Here is a 12414-nt window from a genome sequence, read left to right as displayed (position 1 = left end):
CTGTGCGTGCACTTATGGGGGGTTTTTTTGTTTGTTTGTTTTTTATAAACTTTTAATGTATTAGTGTACCATTAGCTTACTGTACTGAGTTACATTTTTTTTATCACATATTTATTTATTACACTTATATCACACTAACAGCAAGTTGACCAAGGCAATTTACAATAGCATACAATAACAATACAATACAATAGATTTTCAGGAAAGTTACTCAGTGATAATAGCAAAATGCTTTTGGTGGTTAACATTGACCTTCCCAGATGACCCTTTGCATCAGCTATAGCCGACAAATTCCATAGAAGTGATAAAAAGTGACTAGGCAGGAATCGGAGGCCTACTTACCCGGTCCTCATGTAGCAAAGCCAGGGTCTGATTCCCCTCCTCACTGGCATTCTCCTCGCTTTCATCAGAGATGAAGGGACACCATACGATTCTGCGGAAATTGTTCAGCGGAGTGCCATCAGGTCTCTTTATGTAAACTAAAATCTCTTCTCTGATCAGAGTTAAGGAAATTCACCACACTCAGCAGTCTGCCTTTTTTGTTCACCATCTTAGTATCTTTTATCTCAAAGCCATATTTTAAAAAAATGATTTATTAAACAAAAAGGTTAATCACAAACACAGAATAGAACCATAAAGACTCATCTAGTCTCTCAGTTTACTACTTAAAACAATGTCATAAGCCCCTAGCTGATCTCTTCTTCATTTTATAAAACAAATTGTTTCTTCTTTGGGCATATTCTTACCCTTTGCTGCTTGCAGCAATGAAAAGAATATATTTTATTGTAATAAAGTAATCAACAAAATCTTTAAGAAACTTTGGTCACACTCCTCTCCAGAAGGGCTTAATGTCATATTTCCAAAGGAGTATAAATATAAAAAACACGTAACTTAAAAACCTGAAAAGTCTTATACACAAGTTTCTCTAGCTCTATTAACTTCAAACCACCTTCTCCAGTTTCGTATTTCATAATAGAAACTTACCAGTAGTTTATAGTAAGGTTGATGATTTAATTACACACTGGTGTTTTATCCAACCAAGATGTGTCTGAAGACTCCAATATATGTTCATTTTCATACAATTTTGTTTCACATAAACATTAATTTTGGAACCAGAATCAAAATTAGCTGATATGAAAATGACCATACTTGCCTTCAATGTGCATATGCATACCCTATCCAAGACAGACTTTTATATACCTTAAACACTCATGCTATCTCTGTTTTACAGTATAATTCATTTTGCATTATCATATGAACATAAGATTAAAGAACTATGGAAGAGAGATTATGCACCTTGGATAAGGAAATTGTGATATCTTTAAAAGAACCATTAAAAATGTTGTACATAAGCTTTTGATACCGCATGATTAAGTTGCTGACTTAACAGGTTTTCTCTGTAGACAGCAGGATAATGGTGAACCTACATTACAGGAAAGCAACTTGGTTTTCTCCATCAACAAGCAGAATGCAATTAGCCATACAAGTGGGAATCCCTAGCTAAGGGTTGCCTTGCAACAAAAAAATAAATAAATAAATAAAAAGGGAAGGGAAGGGAGGGGTTTGGGCAGGACAGGATATTTTGGTAGCCCCCCATGCAATTTTATTCCTTGCTGGGTTTTTTTTTAAGACAACACAAAAGAATAAAAATAAGACTTGGATTTGGAATGCATCCCTCAAAGAAACCAAGGAGGATGAACTAACCAAAGCTACTATTGTTGGAAGTTAGCATCTAAACAATAATGGAATAAAAATGTGCAGACAGAAGTCCATGTCATAGCCTTACAAATTTCCTCACTAGAGGAAAAATATATATATTTTCATTGTCTATATCCTGAATACCAGGCCTGTTTGTGGCTCTTGAGGACCAGAGTTCAGGAGATACAAAAGAAGCTTACACGAGCTATGTTAGTACTATACTGAGTACTAACATAGCAAATGGCTTAATAGGAAGCTTAAATCAAAGCAAGCCCCACATAAACTTGACAATCAGAGGTTGTAGAGAGACCGGGATTTCCTTCTACATGCCAACAGTAAGCATCAACAACACTTAGCTGAATCCTAACAGAGTCGGAGTCCAGATGTAGAGTAAAAGATAATTAAGCAGTGTGTGTGTGTGTGAGACAAGGGTCTAAAGCAAAATTGCTTACCTGTAATAGCAAAACAATTAAGTTACACGAGTAGATGACATCAGACCGTGACAGAATGGAATGCGCATACTCAGAGCTCAGAAGGAAAAGAAAAAAAAATTCTGAGCATGTTGGCATCGCTGAACCAGACTCCTCAATTATTTCACAAGCTGAGTTTCAACTGGACTAAGATCACATAGCCCATAAAAAGGGATGGCAGGCCAGTTGGAGAAGAGAAGTAGCCTAGTGGTTAGAGCAGTGGGTTACGAACCAGAAGACCAGGGTTGGAGTCCTGCTGTCACTCCTTGTGACCTTGGGCAAGTCACTTTACCCTCCATTGCCTCAGGAACAAACTTAGATTGCAAGCCTTCTGGGGATAGGAAAATACCTACAGTACCTGCATGTAATCCGCTTTGAAGCGTTGGGAAAAAAAAAAGAAGTGCAAAAAGCGGAATTAAAAAAAAAAAATCTAAATCTAAATGATCCAAACAAATTCTAGAGTACTGCTTGTTCAAAACTACTTTCTCTACAAGAATATTCTTCCAAGCAGTAATGTTTGGTAAAAGTATGAAGAGAAAAACATGTGGCTGCTTTGCAAATGACTTGAATTGATGCTGAACAATGAAAAGCTACTAAAGCTGCGGTTGCTAGCTCTTGGTGAGCTTTTACATTCTGCTGTAGTTAAATTCCAGTATTTGAGAAGCAGAAGGCAGTACATTAGCATAGCCAACTGGATAAAGTCTCTTTTTTTTTTTTTTTTTTTTTTTTTTTAATTGTTTGGACTTGATGGATTTGATCATATGATTAAAAAATTGCTGAAAGTCCCTAAATGGTTTTGTCCTGTCCAAGTAAAACAGGGCTCTTCTGTAATCCAGGGTATGACGAGTGTTTGACTTGAGAAGAGTGAGGTTTTGGGGGAAAAAATCCACACTATGGATTGACTGAAATGGGACATTTCATAAAAACTTTGGGTGTGGGATGAAGGGGGGCACTCTTGAGCAGCAACCAAAATGGCTGCTTGATCAGATTGCTTCTCAAGATCCTTTCTTGAATTCACTGCGCTCAAACACTATTTGAGACAGCTTTTGGTAAATGCTATTTCATATTGCCTGAGATATCTGGCTCCAAAGTGGGGAAAACTGAAACGGCATTTGCGGCTGTGGCCGGCACAAAACAAGCCAAGCCAGATCCCACATCACTGGAGAAAACGACGCACACTAAACCTCTGGCGTCTGCTGAAACGGTTCTCACCAAATTGAAACAGCTGAAAGAAATGATGCAAATAAACATGGAAACCACGTTGGTTATCCGGACTGAGCTGTTGACAATGGCCCAACAACTGGCTACCTTCTAAACGCGCTTAGAAGACGCAGAATCGCAAACTGCGTCATTACTGATTGTGACAGGCCCGCTCCCTCAAATTGCTCAAAAGATAGAGCACTTACAGAAGGATATTGAGGAATTGGCAAATCGCAACCGGAGAAATAATATTCGGCTTCTGGGTGTCCCGGAGGGCAATGAATATTTGGACATGATCCAATTCTTGTCCTCTCTGATTCCATCATGTCTACAACTCACATTTGATGTTCCTCTGGAGATAAACCGTGCACATCGCACTCCATCCAGACCTCTGCAAAATTCTAAACATAAGAGACCTACAATATTCAAGCTACTTAGATATCCTCAACCTTAGCAATTCTCTCGACAGCCCACTCTAGATCTCAGATTGTCTATCCAGGCCATAATCATCTTTTTGTACTGGAATTGGCAAGATCAACTGCAGCTAAATGTAAGGCCTTTAAGGCTTTTCGCTCACGTTTGCAGGCTATTGGGGGCTCGTTTTGGCTTTCTTTATCCCTCAAGGATGAAGGTCACTTGTCACAACCAAATGAAAACCTTTGATATACCTGTTGAGCTTGAATCCTCTCTTTCTTCTCTGGAAGCTTCACAGGACATGGTGACATGACTTCTCAGATATTAGCCTCTTACGCCTATCTTCCCACATTATGAGGATGGAACGACGTTTGGTTTCTCTTTTCACCTGGCTAACGGTTTTAGCTCTCCCAAATTTAGCCACTTTTTTCAGCTATTTTTGGAGCTGGAGCTTTATTTTTTTTCCTGTTTCCCCTAATTGAGTTGCCTCCTTTTCATGGTCTTTTTTTGTTTCCTATATGGGCACAGCCCCACATTTTACTTCCATTGGATCTTGACCAGCGACTGGTTCTGCCTTGAGGATCATTGTACTCTCACTGCCAATTTTTGGCTTTAACTGTTTCTTCATGTCTGTCTACTGCTTTTTATTTATTTATTTATTTTTATTATTAATGGTTTCAGGTTGGATAGCCACGATGCTACTTGGGCTCACACTTTTATATGGTATATTTTAATCTCATGCAGGTTCTGCATTCACTCCTTTCATGTAGTGTCAAATATGGCACCTGCCTCCTCATTATCTATAGTATCTCTAAATGTCAATGGTCTTTCACATCCCATTAAAAGGAAGAAAATATCTTCTCTGCACTCTCTACAAACAGATGTGGCTCTGCTACAAGAAACATCTCTCCTCTGTGAAATCTCTTAAATTACAGCGAGACTGGATCAGGGAGATGTTTTTCAGCCCTGCACAGTACAAGAAAAAAGGGGTCGCTATATTATTTCATAAGCGGCTAGGGGTTCAGGTTTCTCAGCATTCTGCTGATCCCAATGGCAGGTGGGGGTTTCAGTAGAGGTCTCCTTGGGATCTGAAAATTTTGTTTTCCTTAATTTATATGCTCCCAATACTGATCACCCCATTTTTTTTCAAGATATCTTTTCCATTTACTGGGAATAGGACCCTCCAGATGGGTTGTGGGAGGCAATTTTAACCAAGCATTGGACCTTCTTCTAGATAAAAAGTCTACGGCTAGATTTTTTTACGCCAAAACATGCAGTTTTACATGGAGGCCAAAGGTCTGGTAGACCTGTGAAGTCTATTACACTCCACTGACAAGGATTATACTTTTTTCTCCTCTCCACATTCTTCATACTCCCACATTATTTTTCAGTTTCTGGTTCTCTGCTCCAGAACATTCAATCTGCTGTCATACACCCTATTTTAGTTTCTGATCATGCTGCAGTTTCTTTCCACCTCACCCTGGTCTCTCTACCTGCTGAAGACTGGCTCTGGCAGTTTAACTCTGTACTTCTGGAGGATGTCTAATTTTCTGGATTTTTACAGTATAAAATTGACAACTATTTCTTACACGATATCTCGATGTTTCGTCTACAACATGGGCCGCTTTTAAGGCAACTATTCATGGCAAGATCATCAGCTACAGTATTTGCTCCTGGAAGGCACAACAGGCTGTTTTGGCTTCCCTACAGAATTCAGTCTCTCAACTAGAAAGTGACCACATAGCTTGTCCCTCTTCTCATACGTTACTGAAATTGAAAAAAGCATGGCATGAATATAATAAATTACTGAATTCCCATGCTGGTATTATCCTTTTTGCTTAAAGTGCACAATTTTATTCTGAGAATAATAAATGTGGCCATCTTTTAGTAAATTTATGAGAAAAAGAAAAGTGCATCCAAGCGATTAAAACTCCAACAGGTACTACACTGATGTCAGGCGCAGAAATTCTGCATGCTTTTCATGATTATTATTCTGGCTTATATCAATCTGAATCCTCTTCCAGTACACCTAATATTAACCAATTTCTTTTACAGCTTACTCATCCTTCTGTATCTGAAGATCAACGCAAGACTGTGGATGACCCCATCACCTCTGCGGAAATTCTTGCCGCATTGTCTTCTCTGCGTAGAGGGAAGATTCCGGGACCCGATGGCTTTACTGTGGACTTTTACAAGGCATTTCAAAAATCACTAGTCCCTAGACTACTTAATTTCTTTTCCCGATTTGGTTTTATATCTGGATTATAACTGTTTTCAAAGCTTGTATTGTGGTCCTTCCAAAGCCAGGCAGGGGTCCCCAACTTGTGTCTATCGGCCAATCTCTCTTTTAAACATGGATTACAAATTGTTTGCAAAAATATTGGCAACTAGATTGGTAGTTATGGGATCTGTAATACATCCTGATCAATCAAGCTTTATTAAAAAATAGATTAGTCTAATAATGCTCATCTTTTTTTTCATATCTTTCCTTCCCCTGTTGTAGCTTTATCATTAGATGCTGAAAAAGCATTTGACAGGGTTGAATAGCACTATTTGTTTGCTACAATATATTGGTTTGGTTTTGGACCTTCCTTTCTGGCTTGGATTCAATTGATTTACTATCAGCCGTCTGCCTTTTTATATTTCAAAAACAAGAACTTTTCCAATTTTCTTTTACACAGGAAAACCTGGCAGGGCTGTTCCTCGTCTCCTTTTCTTTTTAACCTGGCTTTGGAACCACTTCTTTTGGCTATAAGACATGATACCCAAATTGAAGGTATCACTCTGGGTTCTGAAACATACAAATTGTCGGCATATGCAGATGTCATGCTGTTTCTCTCTAATCCAACTTCTTCTCTTCCTCATCTGTTCTCCCTTATCGCTGCTTATTCTGCTCTCTCTGGCTATCGTATAAACTAACATAAAATTGAGCTTCTTCCCTTGAACTCTTTTGGGGTGACGGTTGACTAAGCTGGTTACCCGTTTCGCACACTGGACCAAGGGCTTAAATATTTGGACATTCATTTTTTCACCACCCTATCTCTTTTACACTTACTCAAGGTGAAACTTCCTTACCAAAGATGTTATGGGACTCTATCCTGAGGTGGACTCCTTTACATTTAACCTGGTGGAGTAGACTAGATACCATAAAAATGGTGTTATCCCCTCGCGTAAACTACATTCTCTCAATGTTTCCAATTTTTTTCTGTGATTTATATAAGCAAATAGACAGACTCCTCTCTCGATTTTTGTGGCATCATAAAGCCCCTCACATTGCCTTATCCAAGTTAAAAGTTGACAACAGTTGTGGAAGGGTTAACTTCCCAGGTTTTTATTCTTATCAGGCGTTTATTTTGAACCAAGGTTACCACTGGTTTTCCTCATCTTTTTCTATACCTGAAAATCCTAGGTGGATCTCGATAGAACACGCATTTTTGTCTCCGTTTGACTTAGAAGGGATTCCTGCATGCCTTCTTTCCCATCTATTAATCCCAACTGATTTTGAACGCAACACATTGGGCTTTCTCTGAATTAGACTATATACATGTTTCCTCTGGCCCTCTTTGGCAATTCAAGACTGGCACCCTTATGGTTTCATAAATGTATAACTATAGGTGGCCTCACTATTAACTGGAAAGGTTGGCAGGCCTGTAATATTTGGTTTCTTACCTCTATCCTAGCAAATAACTCCCTTCTCCTGTTTTCTGACTTAAGGGATACTTACTCCTTGCCTAAATCTCCATATTATGCCTGGTTGCAGCTATGGGATTGCTTAATTTCTTTTCTATTTCGTTTTTCTAAATATCCTCCCCTCTACAGGCTTTATCCGCACTTTGGTCCTTCAGCTCATCTAGCTTCTACGATTTATAAGTCTCTTAAAGAGTCTCTTTCTTGTCCACTCTAGTCTACATTTATGGCTTCAAGAAACTGATTGCTCTTTTGATGATGTAAATTGGGGGTATTTTTGGTGCTGTTCTTTGCTGGTTTCATTGTCTTCCAGTTTGATACAGTCTTTTTTTGTTTCTCAATGGGCGGTATGGACTTCTTGGAAGTTTTTAAGGCGGAGCTTTTACCTTCACACGTTTGTTGGTCCTGTTCTTCTGATAAAGCTACTTTATATGTTATGTTATTTTATTGCCCCCTGGTTTATTCTCTCTGGCATAAGGTGTGGCACATTACCCAGATCCTTCTTATTGATGCCCCCTTTACCTACCGTATAATTATCCTTAGGGGGCGGCTTTACTGTTTTTTCTCTCCCCACCCTGCAAATTGTTAGATTTTTTTCTAGCTGTTACTATTCATTTAATTATGTCCAACTGGAAGCACAGTGACCTCCTAAACAAGCACTTTTGGTGGAATTCTCTATTTTATATTGTAGATATGAAAAGGCAATGGCTGTTAAGAACCACCGGTTGGCTAAGTGGCCTCTGCTGCAGAAGCCATTAGACTATTTTTTTTTTTTGCTTTATATGGATAATTTCCATTGGTGCATAACCTGCTTTGTGATATTCATGCTTTTCTTCTGATTCGTATTTGATATACTTATCGTGGCCTTATCTTTTTTTTTCTGATAAACAGATTTGAGCTTTAAAAAAAAAACAAAAAAACAAAAAAAAAAAAAAAACTTGGGGTACTTTTTAAAACCATTATTTTTAAACATTTGTGTGAAGAGTTCATAGATTACTAAAGCTTGAAGTTCACTTGTCATTTGTGCTGAAGTAATGGCAACAAGAAATAGTTTCCAATATAGAGATTTCATAATGTTGTTGCTAAGGGCTCAAAAGAGGCCCCCATCATTACAGTATGTGCTACATTTAAGTCCCTTTGTGCTGCAAGTGTTCCAATTGATGGACACAGGAGATACAGACCTTTCATAAATTTTCTTATAGTAGAATGATAGGATATAGAGGTCAGCTATTGATCAGTAATGTGTCACTATAGCACTCATTCAGTTTTATTTTAACCCAGAATCAGAAAAATGCAGAAGATGCTGGAATATCAAAGAAGCAGGACAAAAGGGTTTTCATGATGGGACATGCACCATAATGTACTCCTTTTCCATTTGAAAATTTTAACAATGCCTTGTGAATAGTTTCTTTGATGCCAAAATAACTTGTTTTACCTCACTGGAAAAAGAAAATGCCATGATTACTCTACTTTTAATATCCATGATATGAGTGCTAAAGATTTAAGATTTAGATGAAGAGTGCCCTCATACTGAGTCAGGAAACTTGGCAAAATCTTTAATCAAATTGGAAACGCCATGGCCAACCTTTGCAACCACAGAAACTAAATCTCTTGAGGCCAGAAAGGAGCTATTAGAATTAGGAACCCCTTTGTCCTTTCTTAACTTGGAGATATGAGAGGTATTGGAAAAAATTCATGGAAGTTCAAATACGTCTGATGCCAGAGACTGGAGTCAGTCCAAGAATGTAAACTCACCTTTAAATGCAATGCTAAGAAATTGAAAATACTTTATTTGGCTGGACCTCATACAAAAGGTACTAAATGCTGCACCGTATAAATGGTATATTATGTCTTACACATAAGACATACCTACTTTGTATTGTGGACCTCAAACAAAGGCACTGAGACTGCACCATATACATGGTGTTTTGTGTCTTATACTTTGAATAAGTGCCTACTTTATATTTATAATCATTGGCCCAAAGGAAAACCCAATCTGATATGAGTCCAAGTCCTTTGGGCCAAAGTAGGCACTTATTCAAAGTATAAGGCAAGATACCGTGTATATGGTGCAGTCTCAGTGCCTTTGTTTTTGAGGTCCACAATTCAAAGTAGGTATTTGTCTTTAAGACATAATATACCATTTATACGATGCAGCATTTAGTACCTTTCGTATGACGTACAGACAAATAGAGTATTTTCAATTTCTTTGCATTGCATTTAAGGGTGAATTTACATTCTTGGACTGACTCCAGTCTCTGGCATAAGACGTATTCGCACTTCCATGCATTTTCTCCATAACCTGGCATGCATTGTGGCTGCTATGTGATCTACCATTCTCATGAAAACTCTAGTCATTACCCATTGTCTTTTTGTTAATGCCTGAAGTATTGACAACAATGCAGACATCCTTCGCATCAGAAGAAACACTTTCACTTGTTCGGTGTTCAAGCGTGCTCCTATGAACTCCAACTGGTGTGGGGGATTAAACAGATTTCTTGAACTTCACTATGAGTCCCAGGGACAGCAAAATTCTAAGAAAATATGACTTGTTTGGAGTAGGATTTGTTTGATATGAGCTGGTCATCTAAATATGGAAAGAAAAGAATATTGGTTTTCCTTACATGAGCCTCTACCACTAACAAATACTTTGTGAAAACTCTGGAATCTGGTTATAGACCAAACAGAAGGATTCTATATTGGCAATGATGACCATCCATAAAGAAACAATGGTATTTCCTGGGTAACTTGTGAATGAATATATATGCGAGTGAAAGCATCTTTGAGATCTAGGGTTGTCAACTAGTTCCCAACCTCCAGATAAAGGAGAATGGAGCTTAAGGGGTTTATCTTGAATTTCTCTTTTTTGAGAAATGAGTTTATGTGAGGGCCAGTATAGGATGAAGTTCTCTGGATTTCTTTGGAATTAGGAAATATCTAGAATAAAAAGCTGTCTTTTTTTTTTTAAACTGCAGGAGAGGTTCTATTGTTCTGTTTGAGAATCTGATATTGATCTGCAGATTAATGAAGAGGTTATGGAAATGTTTGAAATGGTAATAAATAAAAATGTAGTAGATAATCCCTGAGAATTATCTAGAGTACCAAACTGTCTGAAGTGATCAATGGGAATTAAAAAAAAAACAAAAAACTGAAGCCTTCCCCCAATGGAAGGTGTTGAAAGCACTAAACCTAATTGTAAAAATGGTAGTCAAAAATTAGGGCTAGGCTTCTGTGGTATTTGTTGAGCCTGCCTTAGCTAAGATTTATTCTTAATACTAAATCTAGTCTGCTGCTGACGACATGGCTAGGGCTGATTGTGATGCAAAGTATGTTATCTGTAGAAGGAATATAAATTATACCTCCTTTGCAGTCAGGTCAACTGCCTTCTATAAGAGGGCTATGGATATAGTCTGAATTGGATGGCCTGTAGTAGATGATGTTAAAGTCTGTAGAACCACACAATGCTCCCACAGCAACTACGGCTTCTTTTTTTCCCCCCAGAATGTCGCCAGAACACAAAGCATAGGCTAGCTTCCCAATCATGTCTTCTATGAAACTTGATGCCTTTAGCTAAGCAAGCCTTCTAGTCCCAATAGTTATAGCTGATGGCCTAGAGCAGGGGTCAGGAACCTATGGCTCTTTTGATGGCTGCATCTGGCAAGCAGACAAATCTGTAATAAAAAAGTAAAAATCTAACAAAATCCCCCACCCTCCGGACGCCCCCCAAGACCTCCAAAATGAATTTACTACAACCGCCACCCTCCTGACCCCCCCTCCAAGACCTGCCAAAAGTCCCTGGTGGTCCAGTGGGGGTCCAGGAGTGATCTCCTGGACTTGGGCTGTCGGCTGCCAGTAGTCAAAATGGCGCCGACGGCCCTTTGCCCTCACTATGTCACTGGGGTCGACCAATGGCGGCGGTAGCCCCTGTGACATAGTAAGGGCAAAGGGCCGTTGGCTGCCAGTAATCAAAATGGCGTCGACGGCCCTTTGCCCTTACTATGTCACAGGGGCTACCACCGCCATTGGTCGACCCCAGTAAAATAGTGAGGGCAAAGGGCCGTCGGCGCCATTTTGACTACTGGCAGCCGACAGCCCAAGTCCAGGAGATCGCTCCTGGACCCCGCTGGACCACCAGGGACTTTTGGCAGGTCTTGGGGGGGGCGTCAGGAGGGTGGGGGGGTTTTGTTAGATTTTTACTTTTTTATTAAAGATTTGTCTGCGAGCCCTGGACCCCCCGCTGGATCACCAGGGACTTTTGGCAGGTCTTGGGGGGGGGGGGGGGTAGGAGGATGGGAGGTTGTAGTAAATTAATTTGACAGGTCTTGGGGGCGTCAGGAGAGTAGGGGGTTGTAGTTAGTATGGCTCTCAAGGAACTACATTTTAAAATATGTGGATTCATGGCTCTCTCAGCCAAAAAGGTTCCCGACCCCTGACCTAGAGAATGTATCAAAGGAGACTAATTTGATCAAATAGGTGGTACATTGCTACACCTCTAGATGAAGAGTAGAGAAATTAATTTGTTTTGCTGCTGGAAATCCCGAGTAGTTTCCTTCATCATTTGTAAGGTATTGTACATGATTACACTATTTGTAACTGATCGGCTGCAATTCTAGTCTGGAGAGCTGCTGATTGAAATAACTTCTTTGCAGTAGTATCTAGAAATGTGGACTCCTTTCCTGGAGGAATACTAGAGTATGTTTTGGATTTGCCCTTCTCATGAAATACTAAAGAATCAAGTGGAAGATGTGCTTTTGAGTGAACGGACCATTGCTTAACCCTATATTTTTAAGTGTGTTTTTTGATACTGGTGATAATCGAAAGCGTTTTTCCATATTTTTGCTTGCAGATCTTTCAGCACTTTATGAATCAGTACAGCCTTTATTTTGGTGGTTGAATGAATTTAAGAACTCCATGAAATTCTTCTGATTGCAGAAAATCCTCCTCC

General features: G+C 39.2%; 1 protein-coding gene across 2 annotated transcripts in view; it reads right to left on the bottom strand.

The window, feature by feature from the left end:
• EDC4 (enhancer of mRNA decapping 4) overlaps positions 1-12414 on the bottom strand; it is a 324468-nt gene that overhangs the window by 261466 nt on the left and 50588 nt on the right. For both annotated transcript variants that reach the window (XM_029608825.1, XM_029608824.1), the window contains exon 6: positions 343-493. In XM_029608825.1, the coding sequence (XP_029464685.1) occupies positions 343-493 (151 nt within the window). The remainder of the gene's footprint in view (positions 1-342; positions 494-12414) is intronic.

This window comes from Rhinatrema bivittatum, chromosome 7 (assembly GCF_901001135.1).
Source record: "Rhinatrema bivittatum chromosome 7, aRhiBiv1.1, whole genome shotgun sequence".
NCBI lineage: Eukaryota > Metazoa > Chordata > Amphibia > Gymnophiona > Rhinatrematidae > Rhinatrema > Rhinatrema bivittatum.
The sequence above is the reverse complement of the archived record's forward strand: the minus strand, read 5'-3'. Positions and strand labels throughout refer to the sequence as shown.